We start from the raw sequence: 23,740 nt of genomic DNA, 5'->3' as shown, positions 1-23,740 counted from the left end.
GCCGGGAGCCCGCGCTGCCCCGCGACCCCGTCCGCCCCGTTCGGCTCTGACGCCACTTCCGCCGGCGACCCCTGCCCGACCCCGCTCCCCCACACCTCGTGTAAGGTGCTCGCGGGTCCTCCTGCGACGCGAGGGGGCGGGAGACGCCGGTGGGGGCGGGGGTGGGGGCCCTCACGGCGGCCCCTGCGTCGGGGAAGGGTCAGGCGCTGCGCAGTGCTGGGGCCCACGGCCGAGCTGCACGGGGCGCGGGAGTCCCGGGGAACATTCGGGGTCGCCGCGGGGCTGAGGACCCCGGGAAGCGCTGCTGTCCCCGCGCCGCGCCGGGGCCCTGGGGACGCGGGCGGCCACCTGACGCATATCTGCTTGTGTCCTCGGCAGGTGCGCGACGCCAGCTCCCTGCCCGGGGGCGGGCGCCTGGGGGCCGCCATGGCCCCCAGCCACCTGTCCGTGCGGGAGATGAGGGAGGATGAGAGGCCCCTGGTGCTGGAGATGTTGAAGGTGAGCCCGGGGGCGGCGGGCCGGGGGCGCTGGGAGTGGGCTCAGCCGCCCCGAGCGAGTTTCCTCCGAGGCTACCTCTTCCCCCGGACCCCCGGCTCCCTGCTGGCCTCTCCCCCTTGCCAGGGGCTGGCAGCAGCTGGCTGCTGGTCCCCGCAGCCCCAGAGGGCCCAGGCTCTGACGGGCAGGGCCACGGACCTGGATGCCCCCGCCCCCAGTTTCTCACCCATGCAGCCCCCACACCGCCTTCCGCTCCCATCTGGGGCCCCTCCCCCGCCACACACAGTGTGATGGACAGCCGAGGACCCCTCCCCGCAGGCCGGCGTCAAGGACACGGAGAACCGGGTGGCCCTCCACGTGCTGACGCGGCCCCCGGCCCTGCTCCTCCTGGCCGCGGCCAGCAGCGGCCTGCGCTTGGTCCTGGCCTCCTTCGCCCTGGCCCTCCTGCTGCCGGTGTTCCTGGCCGTGGCTGCCCTGAAGCTGGGCCTGCGAGCCCGCTGGGGCTCGCTGCCTCCCCCGGGCGGCCTGGGGGGGCCCTGGGTGGCCGTGCGCGGCTCCGGCGACGTGTGCGGGGTCCTGGCCCTGGCCCCCGGCACCAGTGCAGGGGACGGAGCCCGCGTCACCCGCCTCTCTGTCTCCCGCTGGCACCGGCGCCGAGGTGTGGGCAGAAGGCTGCTGGCATTCGCCGAGTCCCGGGCTCGGGCCTGGGCTGGGGGTATGGGGGAGACGCGCGCCCGGCTGGTCGTCCCCGTGGCCGTGGCCGCCTGGGGCGTGGCCAGCATGCTAGAGGGCTGCGGGTACCAGGCAGAGGGTGGCTGGGGCTGCATGGGCTACGTGCTCGTGAGGGACTTCTGCAAGGACCTGTGACCCCCACCGCTGAGTGTCCCCGTGGCCGCCGGGAGGATGGGGCAGGGCTGGAAGGTGGCGCCCGCTGCATGCTGGGTGCCCGGCGTGTGACTCCCCAGCACACCTGGGGCTCGGCCGCCCGTCTGTCCGCGTGATGTCTGGGGGGGGGTCTGCACTTCTCAGGAATCCCTCTTCCCTCGTGGCTCCTGGGCCACCAGAGGTCACGGACCCACCCCCACCCCCACCCCAGGGGCACCTGTGTCCCCAGCCTGCCCCGCCCTCCAGGAAGGGACACCTAGCGGGATCTGCACAGGACACGGCCAGAGGGGACAGGGCCTCCCGGGGAGAGGGGTGGGGGACACAAGGTGCTGTGGGCAGTGGGCGCCCGGCTGCCGCTGGGGAGCTGAGAGGGGCAGCGGCCCTTCCTCGCGACCCAGCCATCTGGTTTTCTACACTGTTTGTTAATAAAGCCTGAAGTGGCCTCCTCTCTCTGATGCCTTTTCCAGTCTGTCTCTGGACCCCCGCCTCCACCCCCCCCCCCCAGCTTCTGTCTGGCTCCTCCTTCCCCCAAGTTGACATTAATTGTGGGTGTCTGGGGGGAGAGGGGAGGCGGTGAGCTCACAGCAGCCCGGGGCCCTGCCAGCCTCTGAGTCACGCTCCCCATGACTGAATTTTTTCCAGCTCACAGCTGCCGGGTGCAGGGAGCGTGTGTGTGTGTGTGTGTGTGTGCAAGGAGTCTGCGGAGCCCCCTTCCCGCCCCCTCCCCACTCCGGTTCAAGGCCTCCGGCCTCAGATGGCGTCTGAAGGGGTTCACATTCAAGCCCGCCGATGAGGGATGAGGGAGGGAATGGATGGAGGAGTTTTCCATTTTGCTCCCTCCAATCCAGGAAGTCCCTCCTGATGTCTGGCTGCAGGCCCTCTTGCTACCGCTCCCAGAGTCCCATATCTGCCTGGCCCCTGACTCCAGCAGGGGTCAGAGCCCACTCCCCAGTTGGTCAAGGGAGGAGGCAGGAGAGTGGGTGCCCCGCCCGCGCCCCACGTCTGCACCCCTCTTGCCCCTGCCCGGCAGCCTGCCGTCCCTCGGTTGGGCCTGCCTGGCCGTCTGCGTGTGGGTGTTAGCCGTTCACCCTCCCCCCGCCCGCCACCCCCCTCCTCCCCATGCCTGAGCTGCTCGCCAGCCCCCTCCCGCCCTCCTGTCCCCTGCCGCCTCCCTGCAGCCTCTCTTACTCCTGGTGAAGCCTTGGGCCCCTGCCTGCTCCTCTGCTGGTCCCGGGCGCCTCCGGCCGGCGCTCCCTCCCTCGCCTCCGCCCTCGCTTGGCTGCCGCCTGCTCCCCTCTCCTGCCCTCCTTCCCCTCTCGCCCTGTCCCCTCCCCCGGACTCTGCAAACATGAGGGTCCTGGCCTGCCTCCTCGGTGAGTGACCCTTCCCTTGGGGACTCGGGGGATCCGGGCCCCCACCTCTGACCCCTTAGCACGTCCAGTTTAGGGACTGGGGCTTCCGGGAGCCTGGTCCTTGGTGCCACCAGATGGCCTGGCCTCTGGCTGCCCTGCCCGGCCCCTCGGGGACTCAGCCTCCTGAGGACGGAAGGGACCCGGCCCAAGCCCTGGTCCTGTGGAGGTCACGGGCCATTTGACCTTTGGCCAAGTAGAGCCCCAGGTGCCCAGCCCTGGCCCCAGGCCAGGCGTCCGAGCCCCACCCGTCTCAGGCTTGGTGGCCCTCTGCCCGGGCTCTGGCTCCCAGCTCCCAGCGTGGGTTTCTGGGTCAGAGGCGTGGCTGCTCGGAGAGTGTGTGTGTGTATGTGTGTGTGTTTCGGGGTATTCGGGATGAGGCGGAACCCCGGGGCCTGCATCTCACTCTGCCCCCCAACCTCCTACAGTGGTGCTGCTTGGGGTTCGGGCCATTGGTAAGTCCCAGACACTGCCCCCCAGCTCCACGCCTCCCCGGGTCCAGGCCTGGCCTCCTGCTCCTGCTGGGGGTACCCCCGTTCACCACGACCAGCACCCCAAAGTCTGGCCCCGGCCCCCCAACCGCACCCCACAGGACAGCCTGCACCCCCTACCATCACTCTGACCCCAGACCTCAGGGATGGTCACAGCCTCTCCTCTGCCCCCCCAACCAGAGCGGCTGCGCCTGGCCGACGGCCCCCACGGCTGCGCCGGCCGCCTGGAGGTCCGGCACGGCGGGCGCTGGGGCACCGTGTGTGACGACGGGTGGGACCTGCGCGACGCCGCCGTGGCCTGCCGGGAGCTGGGCTGTGGGGGGGCGCTGGCCGCCCCCGGGGGTGCCTTCTTCGGGGAGGGTGCAGGCCCCGTGTGGCTCAGCGAGCTGGCCTGCCGCGGCGGTGAGGAGCACCTGGGCCTCTGCCCCCACCGCGGCTGGAAGGCCCACATCTGTAGCCACGAGGAAGACGCGGGCGTCGTCTGTGCAGGTGAGCGTGCCCCCGGCCCCCTCCAGAGCCAGGCCTCTCCCTCCCTCTGGGACCCCCAACTTAAACCGCTCTGAGCCCCAGACCTCCCCCCGTATTTCAGGCCCTGCCCATCTCCCCGGCCACCCTCCTCTCAACCTCTCTCTCCTGCAGGTCAGCGCGTGGCCGATTCGAGGGACGAATCAGCTTCCCCCCCGGACGGGGACCCCTGGCTGGGGCTGCCTGGGGAGCTGAGCCCCAGCTCCGAGGAGCCCCCTGTGACTCATGGTGCGCCCGGAGGACCCCCGCCCCGGCTCCATCTCCTGCTTCAGCTGTGGGGGAGGGGACGCACGGTCCCCAGGCTGGCTCTCCCGGCCCGGGGAGTCCTCTGGCACTGTGGCCCTTGAGAGGGGCCTCCTGGGCCTGGGTGGAGGGACGGGCGGCAGCCCAGCCTCTGACCTCCTGCTGTCTCCCCTCCCAGCCCCCCGTCTGGCCGGAAGCCCCCGGAAGAAGAGCCCCCGGCCACCCAAGCAGGTCAAGTCCACCAGGGCCCCTTCGCTGACGGCTGGGGCCCCCCGACAAGGTGGGTGCCCTGCAGACACGACCTGCACACTGTGAGAGCCCAGGCCCACCGCGCGGGGACCCGCCTCGGAGTCGCCCCTCGGGATTCAGGGGCCAGCCTGTTCTCCCCTCTTCTTGCTGTCCCTGACCCCTGTCCGGTCAGGGATCCTGCCTCAAAGATGGTGGCTCTTTGCCCTGAAGGGGCCGGGGGAAGGCAGACCTCAGGCCAGTGCCCGCTCTGGGCCTCGGTTTCCCAGGAGGGGGCTGACTCTGCTTCTCCTGAGCTGTGGTCAGACCCCTCATGGCCCCTCCCTCCCACCCGTGCCCCCCTCCAGAGCGGCTGCGCCTGGTCTCAGGCCCCCACAGCTGCGCCGGCCGCCTGGAGGTGCTACACGGCGGGCGCTGGGGCACTGTGTGTGACGACGGGTGGGACCTGCGCGACGCCGCCGTGGCCTGCCGGGAGCTGGGCTGTGGAGCCGCGCTGGCCGCCCCCGGGGGCGCCAGGTTCGGGCTGGGCGCGGGGCCCGTGTGGATGGACGACGTGGGGTGTGGAGGAGGAGAGCAGACCCTGCGGGACTGTCCCCGGAGCCCCTGGGGCCGGAGCAACTGCGACCACAGTGAGGACGCGGGGCTGGTGTGCACGGGTAGGTGAGGCTGGCCCCCACCCCCTTGCAGTCAGTGCCCCGGGGAAAGGTGCTGGGGCCGGAGCGGGGGCTCCGCTGTAGAGCCAGGGCTGTGCCAGCGTTTCCCGGATGGAGCCGTAAGGCTAGGAGTGCCCTCCTCAGAGGCTCCCCCGGGCGAGGAGGCCTGCCCGCCTGTCCCTACGGGCAGGGAGCTGAGGCGGAGGGGGAGGTGTGACCTGGGGGCAGTGATGCCGGAGCAGGGCTCTGCTTCCTGCCGGGGGCTCCTGCCCTCCCTGTTTCTCTGGGCCCTGGGATGGGGCCTCCCAGGAGAGCCCGGGGTGCACCTGCCTGCCCTCCTTCCTTCCACATACGTCTTGCACCGGAAGCCCAGGCAGGCTTTCTGCTCCTGGGCTCCTTAGGCTGCAGGAGCCGCGAGGCTGGCCGACTGCCCCAGTTGCTGCAGGCCTGCACGGCCCCAGCTTGCCCTGTGCCAAGCGGACGGCGGGCAGGCACCGTGTCCCCATCCTCCTGAGCCTCCTGGCGGCCCACGATGGGGACTCGGGCCCCTCTCTCTTCTCAGATGCGGAAACCGAGGCTCCTACAGGGGGCGCTGTGAGCCCCACACCCAGAGCCGGAGCAGAGTGGCACACCCGGGCTGGGAGTGGGGGAGTGGGGGGTGGGGTGGGCTGTGCACCCAGTGGTCCGACGGGGAGCAGGCTGCAGAGACGGCTGCTGTGGGGGCCAGGTGGGTGGGTGGGTGGTGTGGAAGGCCGGCCGGGGCGGAAGCGAGGCCTTCCGAGGGGAGCTCACTCGGGGTAAGCCGAGGTTCAGAGGAGAGGTGAAGTTTTCCCAGAGGAGCAAGAATGCGCCCTGGGGTTAGAGTGTTGCCCACGGGGGCGCTCAGAGGGGTCTCCCCCTCCCAGCTGTGGTGGTCACAGCTTGGGGACTCTGCGCAGGGCCGTCCCCCACGGGGACGCGGGGCCAGCCAGTGACTTCCCACCCCCCAGCTCCCGCTCCTCTGCAGCCTGCAGGTGGAGGACCTGTTTCCCTGTGGCCTCTGGGATGGGGGCAGGGGGCTGTGCCCCTCTCCCCGGTCCCAGCCCCCCCGGCTGTGGATTCCTGTGTGCAGCTCGCCTGTCCCTCTGTGCCCCCATCCAGGCCCGGCCCCCAGGCTGCGCCTGGCCGACGGCCCCCACGGCTGTGCCGGCCGCTTGGAGGTCCGGCACGGCGGGCGCTGGGGCACCGTGTGTGACGACGGGTGGGACCTGCGCGACGCCGCCGTGGCCTGCCGGGAGCTGGGCTGTGGGGGGGCGCTGGCCGCCCCCGGGGGTGCCTTCTTCGGGGAGGGCGCTGGCCCCATCATCCTGGACGACCTTCGGTGTCGGGGAAACGAGACGGCGTTGCGATTCTGCCCGGCGCGGCCCTGGGGCCAGCATGACTGCCACCATCGCGAGGACGCGGGGGCTGTGTGTGACGGTGAGGGGGCGTGGCAGTGGGGGGGTCTTGTCCTTATGTGCCCTCGCCCTCTCCAAGCTTCCACCTGTCCCCTCTGAGCCTCCCACACGATGGCCCCACGTCGGCGGGTCTCAGCCACACCGGCACTGGCATTGTCTGGAGACATCTGGGAGGGTCACCAGGGAGGAGCTACTGGTGCCTCGTGGGCAGTAGCTCATGGGGCCGCTGCCCAGCAGCCTTCGGGGCCCAGGAAGCCCCCAGGACGGAGTGCCCCGGCCCCAGGTGGAAAAACAGAGCTGGGCTATTGCAGCCTTCGCTGCCCAAGCCGGTCTCTCTGCAAGTCACCGCGGTTGTCCCCACCCTCTGCCCTCTCCCCTCACCCCTGCTCCCCAGTCACGCCCTCTTCCCCGGTTCCAGACCAAAATCTCGGGAGGAAGGGCTGTGTGTGTGTGTATGTGTGTGTGTCGGGGGCACTGGGGAGCCATGGGGGGCAGGCGGGGGGACAGAGCAACACTGGAGTGGGGGTAAGAGGTAATCCCCTCTCCCCCTGCCCCAGGTATGCCCCTCGGCTACGTGCCCCCCACGGCCCCCACAGTGGACAGCAACAGCTCAGCAGCCAGGGAGGCAGCACCCAGGCCCCTGTCCACCACAGCAAGCCAGGCCACGCTGACGGCCGGCGTGTCACCTCCTCCATCCGTTCCAGTCGGCCCTCGGGAGCCGGGCCCGGAGGCCGGTGAGTCGCTCGCTGCTCCCCCGGACAGCCAAGTCCTCAGCCGCTTCTGTGTCCACCTGCAGGTCTGAGGCTGCCCCAAGGGGCACCCCCGCTCCTCAGAAGGGGCCTCAAAATCCACAGTCCTGTTTGAACAAGGGTCCCGTGACGGCGTGGAGCCTGCCAACTCTGCGGCTGTTCCTGGCCGGGAGGCTGAGAGCCCGCCTCCCGTGAGCCTCCAGTGTCTTCGCCGCTGGCCTAGGTGGTCCGGCCTGCTTCCTTCCTAGGCTTTGACAGGACTAGGCCAGCGATGGCTGTTGTCTTTAAATGTGTTTATTGAAGGGGGTTCGCGACTCGCAGTTCTCAGGGGGAGGCGGCCACGCCACGCAGGGCCACGTGGGGACGCCCCAGCGTGGGTCATGACACAGAACTTACCATTTTAACCACTTTGGCCACCCACATTAAATCCATTCACATCGTTGTGCAGCGGCACCACCACCCGTCTCCAGAAACTGCACGCGGTAAACGCCACCCTCCCAGTCCTCCCTCCCCCGGGCCCCGGACGAAATCCCCCACTGCGACTGCATGTATCCGGCTGTTTTAGATTCTTCGTGTAGGTGGAGTCACGCAGCCCGGGTCTGGTTTATTTCACTTAGCATCATGTCCTCAAGCTTAATCCACATTGTCAGAACTGACAAGATTTCCTACCTCCTTTTAATGTTTATTTAGTTTTGTTTTTTTTTGTTTTTTTTGTTTTGTTTTGTTTTTGTTTTTGACAGGCAGAGTGGATAGTGAGAGAGAGAGACAGAGAGAAAGGTCTTCCTTTTTGCTGTTGGTTCACCCTCCAATGGCCGCCGCGGCCGGTACAATGCAGCCGGCGCACCGCGCTGCTCCCAAGGCAGGAGCCAGGTGCTTCTCCTGGTCTCCCGTGGGGTGCAGGGCCCAAGCACTTGGGCCATCCTCCACTGCACTCCCGGGCCACAGCAGAGAGCTGGACAGGAAGAGGTGCAACCGGGACAGGATCGGTGCCCCGACCGGGACTAGAACCCGGTGTGCCGGCGCCGCAAGGCGGAGGATTAGCCTATTGAGCTGCGGTGCCGGCCATGTTTATTTAGTTTTATATATGTGAATGGCAGAGCGAGAGCAACAGCGAGACAGAGAGGGAGGTCCTCCATCTGCTGGTTCACTCCCCAATTGGCCACAACAGCTGGAGCTGCGCAGATCTGAAGTCAGGAGCCAGGAGCTTCTTCTGGGTCTCCCATGCCGGTGCAGGGACCCAAGGACTTGGGCCATCCTCCACTGCCCTCCCAGGCCACAGCAGAGAGCTGGACTGGAAGAGGAGCAGCCGGGACTAGAATCGGTGCCCATATGGGATGCCGTCACAGCACCGGCCCCTGCACTGTGGTTTTGCTCTGCGTCTCCCTGATGGTTCATGACTTTCTGTCGTTTACTACTGATTGTGGGAGCTCCTCACATACTCTGTAGTGGCCTCTTCTCATATACTTGAGAGGAATGCACATTCTCTCCCACTCTGTCGGTCATTCTCTTGATTTTTCCTATGCACGTGCAGGTGTGTAGTTCGGTGTATCCCCACTTGTTTCTTTTGGTTTCCATCGCCCGCGCTTTGGGGATCATAGCCACGCAGTCCTTGCCGGGACTGGTCACCCCGTTTGTTCAGCCACGCATCCGGCGATGGGGATTTAGGCCGTTTGGTCCTCTTGGCTTTCGGGCGTGACACTGACGCGGACGTTCACGTCCAAGTACCTGTTCCCGTGTGCTCTGGGTGTATTGCTGGCAGTGGGCCTTCCATGTCGTGTATAACTTTATGTTTGGCTTCCCGAGGAACCTGTGACCTGGCTCCATACAGAGGGTGGTGTAGGAAATGCCTGCAGCCTGGATGGAGGAGGGGCGGGAGGGGCGGGAGGGGTGGGAGGGGCGGTGGGGGGGGACCCAGAGGCTGCACGGCTTCCCCGCTTCTGATTCTTTGTGCCTTTTCTACCCCAGGATCTCCCCAGCTGCGCCTGGTGGCCGGGCCCAGCAGGTGCTCCGGCCGGCTGGAGGTGTGGCACGACGGGCGCTGGGGCACGGTGTGTGATGACAGCTGGGACCTGCGTGACTCGGCTGTGGTCTGCCGTGAGCTCGGCTGCGGTGGGCCTCGGCAGCCAGATCCCGCTGCAGGCCGCTTTGGCTGGGGCTCGGGCCCCATCTGGCTGGATGACGTGAACTGTGTGGGGACGGAGGCGTCGCTGTCCGACTGTCCTGCTGCTCCCTGGGGGAAACACAACTGTGCTCACAACGAGGACGTCGGGGTCACCTGTTCCGGTGAGGATGCCCTGTGGCACGTGCAGGGGGAGGCAGGGAGGGCTGTCGCCGGCACTGACAGTGTGTGGTGAGGACGCCCTGTGGCACGTGCAGGGGGAGGCAGGGAGGGCCGTCGCCGGCACTGACAGTGTGTGGTGAGGACGCCCTGCGGCACACGTGCAGGGGGAGGCAGGGAGGGCCATCGCCGGCACTGACAGTGTGTGGTGAGGACGCCCTGCGGCACGTGCAGGGGGAGGCAGGGAGGGCCGTCGCCGGCACTGACAGTGGGTGGTGAGGACGCCCTGCGGCACGTGCAGGGGGAGGCAGGGAGGGCCGTCGCCGGCACTGACAGTGTGTGGTGAGGACGCCCTGCGGCACACGTGCAGGAGGAGGCAGGGAGGGCCGTCGCCGGCACTGACAGTGTGTGGTGAGGACGCCCTGCGGCACACGTGCAGGGGGAGGCAGGGAGGGCCGTCGCCGGCACTGACAGTGTGTGGTGAGGACGCCCTGCGGCACGTGCAGGGGGAGGCAGGGAGGGCCGTCGCCGGCACTGACTGTGTGGTGAGGACGCCCTGCGGCACGTGCAGGGGGAGGCAGGGAGGGCCGTCGCCGGCACTGACAGTGTGTGGTGAGGACGCCCTGCGGCACGTGCAGGGGGAGGCAGGGAGGGCCGTCGCCGGCACTGACAGTGTGTGGTGAGGACGCCCTGCGGCACGTGCAGGGGGAGGCAGGGAGGGCCGTCGCCGGCACTGACAGTGTGTGGTGAGGACGCCCTGCGGCACGTGCAGGGGGAGGCAGGGAGGGCCGTCGCCACACTGACAGTGTGTGGTGAGGATGCCCTGCGGCACGTGCAGGGGGAGGCAGGGAGGGCCGTCGCCGGCACTGACAGTGTGTGGTGAGGATGCCCTGCGGCATGTGCAGGGGGAGGCAGGGAGCGCCGTCGCCGGCACTGACAGTGTGTGGTGAGGACGCCCTGTGGCACGTGCAGGGGGAGGCAGGGAGGGCCGTCGCCGGCACTGACAGTGTGTGGTGAGGACGCCCTGCGGCACACGTGCAGGGGGAGGCAGGGAGGGCCGTCGCCGGCACTGACAGTGTGTGGTGAGGATGCCCTGCGGCACACGTGCAGGGGGAGGCAGGGAGGGCCGTCGCCGGCACTGACAGTGTGTGGTGAGGACGCCCTGTGGCACACGTGCAGGGGGAGGCAGGGAGGGCCGTCGCCGGCACTGACAGTGTGTGGTGAGGACGCCCTGCGGCACGTGCAGGGGGAGGCAGGGAGGGCCGTCGCCGGCACTGACAGTGTGTGGTGAGGACGCCCTGCGGCACGTGCAGGGGGAGGCAGGGAGGGCCGTCGCCACACTGACAGTGTGTGGTGAGGACGCCCTGCGGCACGTGCAGGGGGAGGCAGGGAGGGCCGTCGCCACACTGACAGTGTGTGGTGAGGACGCCCTGTGGCACACGTGCAGGGGGAGGCAGGGAGGGCCGTCGCCACACTGACAGTGTGTGGTGAGGACGCCCTGCGGCACGTGCAGGGGGAGGCAGGGAGGGCCGTCGCCGGCACTGACAGTGTGTGGTGAGGACGCCCTGTGGCACACGTGCAGGGGGAGGCAGGGAGGGCCGTCGCCGGCACTGACAGTGTGTGGTGAGGACGCCCTGCGGCACGTGCAGGGGGAGGCAGGGAGGGCCGTCGCCGGCACCGACGCCGACCCAGAGCCTCCCGTGCTGGGTGTTCGCACACACGGGACCACACTCAATGCACAGGCTAAGTCTAGGCTGGGCGATGCCGACAAAGCGGAGGCCCAGAGCGGTGAAGCCATCCCCCGGCGCTCAGAGAGGCTAAGCGTGGAGCTAGGATTCCTGCGCCAGAGGCTGCTTCCTCCCGCCGACCCCCTGCTTTCCAGGAACCAAGGAAGTCCCGCAGAGCAGGGCGCCTTGTCCTCCCTGGGTGGAGAGGAGGCGACAGGGCCGCCGGGCCGGGACGGAGCCGCAGGGTGCTTGTTTGGTCACACGTCCACCAGCTATGCCGTGGCCTGGTCTTAGATGCCCGGCGCTGAACTCGGTGCTGGGCTCCCAGAACGGCCTCCGAGGCGCTTCCGGCTCGTGGAGGAAAGCGCTGGCCTGACCCTGACCGTGGCTGCCAACCCTGGGACGTGCTGCAGTCGGGGAGGCCCCCAGGAGCATCCTGGGCTTCAGTAATTCCCTAAGCACTCAGTGGTCAGGGATGCTGGGATATCCTGGGGCACAGCACACCGACTCCAGCCAGCCCAGGGGAGAGGCCAGCTGCCCTCCCTCGGCAGAGGGGACTTAACTCCCACAGCACGGACAGGCGACAGCCCACGCGGCGTCTTGCCAGCCGGGGGAGCCCTGCTGAGCCCCGGTGTCCACAGCGGTTGGTCACGTGGATGGGGCTGTCCATCGTCACACTGTTAGGACTGGCTGGCTGCCTAGCCCGAGCCCCCGGGCACATCGGGGAAGACACTCCAAGGGCTTAGCAGTCGTCTCCCGGGAGCAGGGCAAGGGCCAAACCTTTCTGTGGGCGTGGCTAATCCTCACCTGTGCACATCGGGGGAGACCTAAGAGGCTGGAGTCCTCTTAGGCCCCTCCCCTCCTCCGTCTTCCTGAGGGTCGTGGGAGCCACACAGATGTCTGGAGCCAGGGGTGGCCTGTCCACACCTGGTGAGGACTGGCAGGGCACTAGCGAGATTCTAGAGGTCAGAGAGATGGAGCCGGGGGACAGGTGAGGGGTGAAGAGGCTGTGGCGTCCATGCTGTAAACACCAAGTGAGCGGGGTGCCGTCGGCTCCGGCCTGCCACGGTGTGTGGCTTCCGGCAGGCGCGTGGGCGACTGGACCGGAACTGGGCTGGAGAGGAGGGGCCTGGGCCGGTGACCACACAGTGCCGTCTTTCCTTCCCTTCCCACCGGCCTCGCAGGGACGGCTGGCCTGGACACTGTCTCAGACCCCTTCAGCTGGAGCTGGGTCCCGGGGCTGGGCAGAGACCAGGATGCCTGGCTCCCGGGAGAGCCCGCCACCAAGCCCTCTCCGCCTCGGACCCCCAGCGTCCTGGAGAAGACCACCACGAAGGCGCCGGCAAAAGTGCCCAAGAGCACCAAGAAGTGGGGGTCCAAAGCCACAAAGAGACCAACCACGCCCCCTCCCCCGGGGCCCACGACGAAGCACTCCAGGGCGCTGGGCACCCAGAGCCCGCTGGAGCTGACCTCCCGGACCACCGAGGCGCCCCGCCGAGCGCCCACCCGCACCACGACTGCCACTCCTCAGGCCTCCCTGGGGCCGTCCGCCCAGACCCCAGCTCAAGGGTCTCCCGCGGCCCCCGCCGCGGCGGCCAGCACCACCACCGGGGCGCCAGGTGAGCGGCGGGAGGGGCGGGGCGGGCGCGGGCGGGCGGAGGCCACGCCCCCACGTGACCAGGCCCCGCCCACAGGGCCCTTCCGGGTTCGTCTGGCCGACGGGCCCAACAGGTGCGCGGGGCGGCTGGAGGTGTGGCACGCGGGGCGCTGGGGGACCGTGTGTGACGACAACTGGGACCTGCGCGACGCCACCGTGGCCTGCTGGGAACTGGGCTGCGGAAAGGTCCGGCCCCGGGTGGGCAAAACGCACTACGGCCCCGGGACGGGGCCCATCTGGCTGGACGACGTGGGCTGCCTGGGGCGCGAGGCCTCGCTGAGCGACTGCCCGTCGGGGCCGTGGGGCCAGCACAACTGTGACCACGAGGAGGACGTGGGGCTCACGTGCACGGGTACCGGGGCCGCGGCCGGGCGGGCGGCCGGGCGGGCGGCCCCCAGCCCGCGCACAGCAGGGCCGACCGCCGCCGCCTCCCCGCAGGCTACACGGAGGACGAGGACTATCCGCCCTGGACGTGGGACCCCCCGTCGGGGACGGAGCTGGCCCAGGGCGCCCCGCGGCGCACCGCTGCGCCCCCCGCGACCGCGAGGCGCCTCCCGGACACAGGTGAGCGCGGTGACCAGCGGCCGCCCCGCAGCCCCTCCCTGGGGAATTTTCCAGAACCTTGGGCGGGGCGGGCCGCCTCGGTTTCCCTCGCGCCCTGCCTCCGGCGGCACCGTTCCTGCTGCCTCCCTGCCTGCTGCCTCGGCCGCCCTGCGCCCCTCTGCTCGTCCCCTTCTGAGAGGCCCGCCGGCCCTCGTCCTTTCCCGCCCTTTTCTGGGGGTGCCGTGTGCGCCTGCGCAGAAGAGGCAGCCGTTCCTCTGCCTAGCGCCTCGTGACGTCACAGGCTCTCTGTCTCCTTATTGGCCGGCCGGTGCGGCCCGGCGCCCACGGTCCTAGGAGCTGACGGAAGCTTGAGGTCTCACTGGGGTGGAAGTTGCGGGGCCTTGGGGGTGGGGGTAGGGATGGGGGGGCCAAGCTGTGAGGTAGGACTCCTCGGGAGGCGGAGACCCGATCTCTGAGGAGAGGCGCTCCCAGGCCGCGCCGCCTCCTTGTCCCGTAGCGCCCCCTTGTGGCCGACACGGCCAAGCGCCGGGCACCCGCAGCCGCCTAGGGTCCGCCCGGGGGACCCCTCCCAGGACGCGGGAAACGGAGGCGTGAGCCCAAGCAGATGCGCAGTTGCGCCCGGAGCCGCTATGCTGATAGGCAGCCGGGGAGGGCGGGCGTGAGTCCGAGCCGCCGTGAGCCTGGGGGCGAGCGCCAGGGTCTTTGGCGCGGGGGAGCCGCTTGGCTCCGGCCGCCCGTGGTGCAGGCCCTGTGGCTCGCCTGCGTTTGACGGGAAGAGCAGGGGGTCCAGGACCCTCGGCTGCAGGACCCCAGGGCTGGAGCGATGAGTCGTCGTGGGGAGAAGTCAAGGGAGACTCCAGGTGGGATTACTTTGCTCGCAGAGGGGAGGAGGGAATTCTCCAGAGACCACGGCTGGCGTGGTCAGTCTCTGCTGTGTCCTGTGCGTGGGCTGCTGTCAGGGCTGGGGAGGGCCGTTCTCCGGGAAGCTGGCAGGGAGAGTCCGTCTCCCGGCCCTTTGCAGCCTCCGGAGGCCGCCTGCATTCCTTGGCTCGCGGCCCCGTCCTCCGTCTTCAAAGCCAGCGACGTGGCCTCTCCCTGACCCTCCCTTTGTCTTCCCATCTGGCTGCCTCGCTGCAGCTGTGAGAAGTCGTCTGGCTTCAGGAACGTGCACCCGATTTGGGTACGCACCCCCCCATCACGTCCGCAGGGTCCCCTTTGCCAGGGGAGCTCACGTAGGGGCAGGCTCTGGGGGGCCGGGCGCAGACATGTCTGGGCGACGGCGTCATGTCTGCACAGCGTGACAGAACGTAGAAGCTGTGTGCGTGTCCGTGGGGTGGACGAGTGAGACGCGTTGTGAGCCGGGAGAGAGTGCAGGAGGTGGGATGCGAGCGTGCGGAGCTCAGGTTTCCACCGATCGCAGCGGCCTCCGGAGCTTTCTGGACAGTGGGCCCTGGAGACACAGAATCCGTGGGGCAGCGTGGGGAGCGGGAGCTGGGGGAGACGCCGTGCCATCTAAGTGAAGAGCTGTGTGGCCGGCTAAGTGCCCCTCGGAGGCCGGAGCCTGCTCAGCCTGCTTGGGGTCCGCGGGGCTGGCAGGGAGTGGCGGCGGGGGGCGATGGCCGAGGACCAGGTGGCCAGTGGACGGTAGGCGCGAGGCCGGGGAGAAGCAGTGGCGGCCTCGATGGGTGGCAGGGCTGGTGACCGATGTGGGTGTCTTCGAGCCGCATTCTGGGGGTCAGACAGGTGTGATGGTGGCAGAGGGGCCTGGGCCCGGAGGCGCAGGGAGTGGTGAGGCCGGGCCCACGGAGCCGCATATGACGGAGCCCCCGGAACGGCCGGCAGAGGGTGCCTGGTGTGTGCGGGTGTCCCGGGTGGTCATGCTGCGCAAGGCAGTGCAGAGACAGGAGACCCAGGGTGACCTCGGGATGGGCCACTGCCGTCGCCACAGAGCGCACCCCATGTGCTGGGCACCATTCTGAGCGCCTCACGTGGCTTCCCCCTTCCTGTCCGCGAAACCTGGAGATCTCCCTTAGCACCATCAGGTAGAGCAGGCGGAGGCGGAGGGAGGGCGGGAGAGCAGACGGCGGGGCCCCAGAGTCTGGGGGGGACACACTCAGCGCTGGAGAGTCTGGGGCGGGGGGCGCCTTGTGCTGATGGGGGGGGTCTCCTGGGGGTGTGACCTTCTGGAAGGATGAGCGAGAGCCCCCAGGGCAGGAGGGAGACTGGGGGAGCTGTACCCAGAGGGAGACAGGTGCTGTTTGTTTATTTGTTGAAGGGCAGAGTTATAGAGGGAGGGAGGGAGGGAAGGAGAGAGAGGGAGGGAGGGAGAGGGAGAGAGGGAGGGGGAGGGAGAGGTCCTCCATCCCTTGGTTCACGCCCCAGATGGCTGCAATGGCCAGGACCATGACTGGGCCAGGCCAAAGCCAGGAGCCAGGAGCTTCCTCCGGGTCTCCCACGTGGGTACAGGGGCCCAAGCACCCCGGCCGTCCTCTGCCGCTTCCCCAGGCCACAGCAGAGAGCTGGATCGGAAGTGGAGCAGCCGGGACTCGGACAGGCGCCTGTATGGGACGCCGGAGCCACAAGCGGCAGCTTCAGCTTTCGGGTCACCACGCCGGCCCAGGAGGCCCGTTCTGAACCAGGGGGAACCCGTTCCGAACGCCTGGTGCTGCTCCTGGGCTGCGCGGCCTTGGGGAAGCCCCCTGGCCTCTGCGGCTCCAGTTTGGTCTCCTGTGGCAAATAAGCTGCTTCCCCTGTGCCCACCCCCCCAATAGACCAGCACAAATAGACGTGGCGCAGCCCCCGGCTGTGAGGTCCAGGGGCAGTGACGCTGCCGCCACTCCGTATCCCGGGAGATGCGCTGCACGTGGGAGCCGAGCCGCGCTGCCCAGCCCCCACGGCCTTGGCCTCCCTTGGCGCTCAGGGAGTCTGAGAAGCCGGGCAGCCGGCACAGCCACGGCCCCGCAGCAGAGGGGCGTGTCTCCCGACGGGGAGCCGGTGTGTCCTCGAGGAGGGGACCAGATGGGTCGGCAGGTCGGGGGGCCTGCGGGAGGCAGGAGGCAGCCGAGCCCTGGAGGCGTCAGCGCTGCGCGCCGGCTCGGGTTAGCGGCCGGCACCCCGTGCGGAGGAGCGCAGCCGGCTGGTGCGGTCCTGGTTCCTCACCAATGGTTCTCTGCGCCGGAGATGTTGACGGCTCCTCATTCAGCAGCAGGCGGGGTTCAGGGGGGCGAGGGGGCGGACCACGCCCCCCCGGGAGCCCGGAGAGCTCAGAGCTCTCATAGTACGCAAAGCCTCCCCGAGGACGGCCCTCGCCGGGAGCTGCCCGGGCCGCCAGGGGCCCACTGGACTCGACGTTTGGTGGGAAGATGCTGTTTGGAGCCCAGCTCCCGAGCCGGCACTGACCCCTGTGTGGGGCTCCCCCTGGTGGGAAGTCCCCCCACCCCTGACCCTGGGGATTCCTGCCCCGTGGGGCCTCAGGAGGCCCTGTGAGCCGGGCATTGGCGGGAAAACCAAGGGGCAGTCCCGTGGCCGACGCCCAGACGCCCCAGGGCACCAGTGGGTGTGTGTGGGCGTGATGGCCGAGACCCTCCCAGCAGTCTCTGGCTGGGCCTCACATGAGTTCCCTGCTTGAGGGAGCACACGGGGTGCAAGGTGTGGCGGAAGCTGGCGCAGAGAGAACAGGGCACCGGGCTGAACGTGAGCCGCGGGGACACAGTGCAGCCGGCTCCCGGAGGGACGCCGGGACAGGGCTGCCAGCCGCGGGGACACGGTGCAGCCGGCTCCCGGAGGGACGCCGGGACAGGGCTGCCAGCCGCGGGGACACGGTGTAGCCGGCTCCCGGAGTGACGCCAGGACGGGGTCACCAGCCGCGGGGACACGGTGCAGCCGGCTCCTGGAGGGACGCCGGGACAGGGCTGCCAGCCGCGGGGACACGGTGTAGCCGGCTCCCGGAGTGACGCCGGGACGGGGTCGCCAGCCGCGGGGGCACAGGTACAGCCGGCTCCCGGAGGGACGCCGGGACAGGGCTGCCAGCCGCGGGGGCACAGGTGCAGCCGGCTCCCGGAGGGACGCCGGGACAGGGCTGCCAGCTGCCGGGTGGCGTCATCTCCGGTGAGGTCAAGGTCTCGTTCCGCTGCGTGTGGCTGAGGCCGAGCCCCTTGGAGCTGGGATGGCCGTGGTCAGCACTCGGTCAGGCTCCCTGCTGTGGCTGCTGTTCGTGTCCATTCTGTGCGCCCCCTGGGCAGAGAGACTGCCGCCTGGGGACCCAGAGTGAAGATTTTATGCACAAATTTTTAAAAAAGATTTTATTGATTTATTTGAAAGGCAGAGTTACAGAGAGAGGGAGAGACAGAGACAGAGAGAGAGAGAGAGAGGGAGAGAGGGGTCTTCCGTCCACTGGTTCACTCCTAAGTGGCCACAACGATCAGAGCTGGGCCAGGCCAAAGCCAGGAGCTTCCTCCAGCTCTCCCACACGGGTGCGGGGGCTCAGGCACTTGTGCCATCTGCTGCTGCTTTCCCAGGCCACAGCAGAGAGCTGGATCGGCAGAGCAGCAGCTGGGACGCGAGCTGGTGCCCATATGGGATGCAGCATCGCAGGCAAAGGCTTAACCCGCCCCGCCACAGCGCCGGCCCCTGGGTGAATTTTTTTTTGACAGGCAGAGTTAGTGAGACAGAGAGACAGAGAGAAAGGTCTTCCTTCCGTTGGTTCACCCTCCAGTGGCCACTGCGGCCGGCGCACCGCGCTGACCCCAAACCAGGAGCCAGGTGCTTCCCCTGGTCTCCCATGGGGTGCAGGGCCCAAGGACTTGGGCCATCCTCCACTGCACTCCACGGCCACAGCAGAGAGCTGGCCTGGAAGAGGGGCAACTGGGACAGAATCCGGCGCCCCGACCGGGACTAGAACCCGGGGTGCTGGCGCCGCAGGCAGAGGATTAGCCTAGTGAGCCACGGTGCCAGCCTCTGGGTGAATTTTTAAGGAAACTAAGCAGTAGGGCTTTGGGTGCACACAGATGGGAGCCGTCAGGACAAGTGGGCATCGTCCACTTCTCTGCTGGCTCAGCCGTGAGGCCTCCCCTGCTGGTCCCTGTGAGGCTGCGCGGGAGCAGGTTTGATGCGAGGGAGCCGCGCCCCGCCAGATGTCCCTGCCGCAGCAGGTGTGGCCGGTGGCGCTGCTGGGGTCCCTGCCGGGCCAGTTGCGGGTGCCCTTCCAGGCTTGAGCACGACGGGGTCTCCTGGGTGGGCGGGGTGTTTAAGGGGGCCCCGTGGCAGGTGTGTTTCTCCCATGTTCCGTGGTTCCTGGCTCAGGCTGGTAGCGGGGCGGTGGTCAGAACAGGCCTTCTGGCTGGGCTGCGCGTGGCCTCAGCAGGGTCCCTCTCAGGAGGCCCCTGGAATGGGCTTCCCAGCTCTCACGGGTTCCTGGGCCTCGTTTCTCCAGGGTCGACAGGAACACCTCCCTTACCCTTTCTGCTCCTGTGGTTGCTGAGGACGTGTGGCAACCAAGGTGTGGTTAATGTCTTTGTGTTTTAATTTTTCAGTATTTATTTACTTGCAAGGCAGAGTGGCGTGGGGGCTGGGTGGGGAGAGAGGGAGAGATGCACAGCTAGAGACTTTTGCACCCACTGGATCACTCCCCAGAGGGCGTCAACAGCTGGTGCTAGGCCACGCCGAACCCAGAAGCCTGGAGCTCCATCCGGGTCTCCCATGTGCGTGGCAGGGGCCCATCTGGGCCGTGTTCTGTTGTTTTCCCAGGTGCATTAGCAGGGAGCTGGCTAGGAAGCGGAGCAGCCGGGGCTGGAACTGGTGCTCTGCTGTGGGACGCCGGCGTTGCAGGCGGCAGCTTAACCTGTTGCCCCCCAACACAAGCCCCAGGGGGAAAGTAACTCCCGTTGGCTTTCCTGTTGGAGCCGTGGGGGTGTCTGTGAGGGCCAAGCAGTGCCCCGGGCCTCCAGCAGAGGGCGCCTGCGTGCACCTACTTGCTGCCCTGCTCCTGGGTGAGTCCGGGTTCAGGCAGGACCTGCCGACGGCCTGGCTGGCTCTGAAGCCGCTCACAAACCCCTGTGGCTTCTCCGGCAATCCTGGAAGGCCTTCCTGCACATGGTGCGGTCCCTCGTCCAGGCACAGTGTCTATACCAGCAGAGGGCACTCTGTAAGAACCTGCTGACGACAGGAGGGTCTCGCCTGTGTGAACCAGCCCTGAGCACCCCCTTCAGGCCCCTGCTCATTTGCCCCCACCTCGTCTTAGGGGAGTTGGGGGCTGACAGGGAGGTCCCCTCGAGTGTGGCCGCTGTCTGACAGGTTACTTCTGTTAATGGTCTGAGCGTCCCCTCCTGGTGTCCCGCCAGTGAGGGTCCGGCGTTCGCCTGGGCACCAGCACCTCCTGGTGGCGTTCAACCGGGGGACGGTGCTCGGTCAGCCCTTTTCCTCCCAGGTGGCCGAGTGGCCCCGGGAGACGGGGAGGGGGGAGCCTGTCTGGGGTCTGTGTGTGTAGTCAGCTGTAGGGCCTGTGTGAGGGCAGGAAGGTCAGCTTTTGGGGTGATGGGCGAACTGCGGCGTCCTGCCTGCTGGCCCCTCCGTGCGTGGCTGCTGCCATCTGCACCGGGTTGGCGATGGCTCGTGTTTCACACCGCGCGTCTCTGTGCAGGAGGCATCATCGGACTACCGTCTGCTCGGGCCAGGTGTGAGGCCGGGTGTGAGGCCGGGCGCTCGGGCAGCAGGGCCGGGTGTGGGGCCGGGCGCTTGGGCAGCAGGGCCGGGTGTGAGGCCGGGCTCTCGGGCAGCAGGGCCGGATGTGAGGCCGGGCGCTCGGGCAGCAGGGCCGGGTGTGGGGCCGGGTGTGAGGCCGGGCGCTCGGGCAACAGGGCTGGTGTGAGGCCGGGCGCTCGGGCAGCAGGGGCCGGGTGTGAGGCCGGGCGCTCGGGCAGCAGGGCCGGGTGTGGGGCCGGGCGCTTGGGCAGCAGGGCCGGGTGTGAGGCCGGGCTCTCGGGCAGCAGGGGCCGGGTGTGGGGCCGGGTGTGAGGCCGGGCGCTCGGGCAGCAGGGCCGGGTGTGGGGCCGGGTGTGAGGCCGGGCGCTCGGGCAGCAGGGCTGGTGTGAGGCCGGGCGCTCGGGCAGCAGGGGCCGGGTGTGAGGCCGGGCGCTCGGGCAGCAGGGCCGGGTGTGAGGCCGGGCTCTCGGGCAGCAGGGGCCGGGTGTGGGGCCGGGCGCTTGGGCAGCAGGGCCGGGTGTGAGGCCGGGCGCTCGGGCAGCAGGCTGGTGTAAGGCCGGGCGCTCGGGCAGCAGGGGCCGGGTGTGGGTCCGGGTGTGAGGCCGGGCTCTCGGGCAGCAGGGGCCGGGTGTGAGTCCGGGCGCTTGGGCAGCAGGGCCGGGTGTGAGGCCGGGCGCTCGGGCAGCAGGGCTGGTGTAAGGCCGGGCGCTCGGGCAGCAGGGGCCGGGTGTGGGTCCGGGTGTGAGGCCGGGCTCTCGGGCAGCAGGGGCCGGGTGTGAGTCCGGGCGCTTGGGCAGCAGGGCCGGGTGTGAGGCCGGGCGCTCGGGCAGCAGGGCTGGTGTAAGGCCGGGTGCTCGGGCAGCAGGGGCTGGGTGTGGGTCCGGGTGTGAGGCCGGGCGCTCGGGCAGCAGGGCCCGGTGTGAGGCCAGGCGCTCGGGCAGCAGGGCCGGGTGTGAGGCCAGGCGCTCGGGCAGCAGGGCCCGGTGTGAGGCCGGGCGCTCGGGCAGCAGGGCCCGGTGTGAGGCCGGGCGCTCGGGCAGCAGGGGCCGGGTGTGGGTCCGGGTGTGAGGCCAGGCGCTCGGGCAGCAGGGCCGGGTGTGAGGCCGGGCGCTCGGGGAGCAGGGCTGGTGTAAGGCCGGGCGCTCGGGCAGCAGGGGCTGGGTGTGGGGCCGGGTGTGAGGCCGGGCGCTCGGGCAGCAGGGCCCGGTGTGAGGCCGGGCGCTCGGGCAGCAGGGCCGGGTTGAGGCCGGGTGTGAGGCCGGGTGCTCGGGCAGCAGGGGCCGGGTGTGGGGCCGGGTGTGAGGCCGGGCGCTCGGGCAGCAGGGGCCGGGTGTGGGGCCGGGTGTGAGGCCGGGCGCTCGGGCAGCAGGGCCGGGTGTGAGGCCGGGCTCTCGGGCAGCAGGGCCGGATGTGAGGCCGGGCGCTCGGGCAGCAGGGGCCGGGTGTGAGGCCGGGCGCTCAGGCAGCAGGCTGGTGTAAGGCCGGGCGCTCGGGCAGCAGGGGCCGGGTGTGAGGCCGGGCAAGTGTTGTGGGTCGGCTCTCTTAGCCCAGCAGCAGAGCCCGATGTCTTCACGCTGGACTCCCGGGGGCGACGCTGTGGTGCGGAGGGTTAAGCCTGTGACGCCAGCATCCCACGTGCAGCACCGAGTCCTGGCCGCTCTGCTCCTCACCCGGCTCCCTGCTGACGCGCCTGCGGGGCAGCAATGCCGGCCCGAGTGCCGGGCCCCTGCCACCCACGTGGGAGACCGGATGGAGTTTCTGGCTTCTGGCTGTGTCCTGGCTGGGGCAGTTAGTGCCTTCCAGGACCTCTGAGACCCTGGGTCGTGGCCCCTTCTGGCCTCGGGCCGGCTGGGTGTTGTCTGAGAGCGTGAGGTGGCGTCTGAGTCTGGTTGGGACGGCCCCGTATCCTCCGCCTTAGGGTTTCTCTGTGTCCCAGGCCGTGTTAGAGAACCGGACAAGGATGCGTCTTGGAACCAGCGAGCCTCTTCCTCTTCCTCGGTGAGGGTCGGGAGGAGGAGGGGACTGGCTCCCATGCTCCTGTCTATCCGGATGAACGGGTCTCCCCGGCTCACCCAGGGGCTCCCGGGGGGCACTGCCCTGGGCGGTCCGCACCACGGGGAGCTGGGGGAAGCCTCAGGTCTCCCCGGGGGCACTGTCCTGGGCGGTCCGCACCACGGGGAGCTGGGGGAAGCCTCAGGTCTCCCCGGCTCACCCAGGGGCTCCCGGGGGGCACTGCCTTGGGCGGTCCGCACCACGGGGAGCTGGGGGAAGCCTCAGGTCTCCCCGGCTCACCCAGGGGCTCCCCGGGGCTCTGCCCTGGGCGGTCCGCACCACGGGGAGCTGGGGGAAGCCTCAGGTCTCCCCGGCTCACCCAGGGGCTCCCGGGGGGCACTGCCCTGGGCGGTCTGCACCTCGGGGAGCTGGGGGAAGCCTCAGGTCTCCCCGGCTCACCCAGGGGCTCCCCGGGGGCACTGCCCTGGGCGGTCCGCACCACGGGGAGCTGGGGGAAGCCTCAGGTCTCCCCGGCTCACCCAGGGGCTCCCCGGGGGCACTGCCCTGGGCGGTCCGCACCTCGGGGAGCTGGGGGAAGCCTCCGGTCTCCCCGGCTCACCCAGGGGCTCCCCGGGGCACTGTCCTGGGCGGTCCGCACCTCGGGGAGCTGGGGGAAGCCTCAGGTCTCCCCGGCTCACCCAGGGGCTCCCCGGGGGCACTGCCCTGGGCGGTCTGCACCACGGGGAGCTGGGGGAAGCCTCAGGTCTCCCCGGCTCACCCAGGGGCTCCCCGGGGGCACTGCCCTGGGCGGTCCGCACACGGGGAGCTGGGGGAAGCCTCAGGTCTCCCCGGCTCACCCAGGGGCTCCCCGGGGGCACTGTCCTGGGCGGTCCACACACTGGGAGCTGGGGGAAGCCTCAGGTCTCCCCGGCTCACCCAGGGGCTCCCCGGGGGCACTGTCCTGGGCGGTCCACACACTGGGAGCTGGGGGAAGCCTCAGGTCTCCCCGGCTCACCCAGGGGCTCCCCGGGGGCACTGCCCTGGGCGGTCTGCACCACAGGGAGCTGGGGGAAGCCTCAGGTCTCCCCGGCTCACCCAGGGGCTCCCCGGGGCACTGCCCTGGGCGTTTCATACCACGGGGAGCTGGGGGAAGCCTCAGGTCTCCCCGGCTCACCCAGGGGCTCCCTGGGGCACTGCCCTGGGCGGTCTGCACCACGGGGAGCTGGGGGAAGCCTCAGGTCTCCCCGGCTCACCCAGGGGCTCCCCGGGGGCACTGCCCTGGGCGGTCTGCACCACGGGGAGCTGGGGGAAGCCTCAGGTCTCCCCGGCTCACCCAGGGGCTCCCCGGGGCACTGTCCTGGGCGGTCCGCACCTCGGGGAGCTGGGGGAAGCCTCAGGTCTCCCCGGCTCACCCAGGGGCTCCCCGGGGGCACTGCCCTGGGCGGTCTGCACCACGGGGAGCTGGGGGAAGCCTCAGGTCTCCCCGGCTCACCCAGGGGCTCCCCGGGGCACTGCCCTGGGCGGTCCGCACCTCGGGGAGCTGGGGGAAGCCTCAGGTCTCCCCGGCTCACCCAGGGGCTCCCCGGGGGCACTGCCCTGGGCGGTCTGCACCACGGGGAGCTGGGGGAAGCCTCAGGTCTCCCCGGCTCACCCAGGGGCTCCCCGGGGCACTGTCCTGGGCGGTCCGCACC

General features: G+C 69.7%; 2 protein-coding genes across 3 annotated transcripts in view; both read left to right on the top strand.

Moving 5' to 3' along the window:
• Positions 1 to 22: 22 nt before the first annotated feature.
• Positions 23 to 1,827, top strand: NAT14 (N-acetyltransferase 14 (putative)). 2 transcript variants are annotated; one of them, XM_062176876.1, is made up of 3 exons: positions 23 to 105; positions 379 to 498; positions 814 to 1,827. In XM_062176876.1, the coding sequence occupies exons 2-3, from the start codon at positions 427 to 429 to the stop codon at positions 1,360 to 1,362; spliced, it is 621 nt and encodes a 206-aa protein (XP_062032860.1). In that variant the 5' UTR covers positions 23 to 105; positions 379 to 426; the 3' UTR covers positions 1,363 to 1,827. The 2 variants fall into 2 exon arrangements, with proteins under 2 accessions (XP_062032860.1, XP_062032861.1); XM_062176877.1 differs by having other exon boundaries at positions 34 to 100.
• Positions 1,828 to 2,567: 740 nt separating this feature from the next.
• SSC5D (scavenger receptor cysteine rich family member with 5 domains) overlaps positions 2,568 to 23,740 on the top strand; it is a 33,536-nt gene continuing 12,363 nt past the window's right edge. The window contains 11 exon segments of the mRNA XM_062177239.1: positions 2,568 to 2,753; positions 3,218 to 3,244; positions 3,461 to 3,769; positions 3,920 to 4,033; positions 4,227 to 4,328; positions 4,642 to 4,950; positions 6,088 to 6,405; positions 6,941 to 7,117; positions 9,098 to 9,415; positions 12,322 to 13,146; positions 13,233 to 13,358. Coding sequence (XP_062033223.1) covers positions 2,729 to 2,753; positions 3,218 to 3,244; positions 3,461 to 3,769; positions 3,920 to 4,033; positions 4,227 to 4,328; positions 4,642 to 4,950; positions 6,088 to 6,405; positions 6,941 to 7,117; positions 9,098 to 9,415; positions 12,322 to 13,146; positions 13,233 to 13,358 — 2,650 coding nt within the window. The 5' untranslated portion in view covers positions 2,568 to 2,728.

This window comes from Lepus europaeus, chromosome 19 (assembly GCF_033115175.1).
Source record: "Lepus europaeus isolate LE1 chromosome 19, mLepTim1.pri, whole genome shotgun sequence".
NCBI classification, from domain to species: Eukaryota; Metazoa; Chordata; class Mammalia; order Lagomorpha; family Leporidae; genus Lepus; species Lepus europaeus.
Note: the sequence above shows the minus strand (reverse complement) of the source record. Positions and strands in the feature narration are given on the sequence as shown.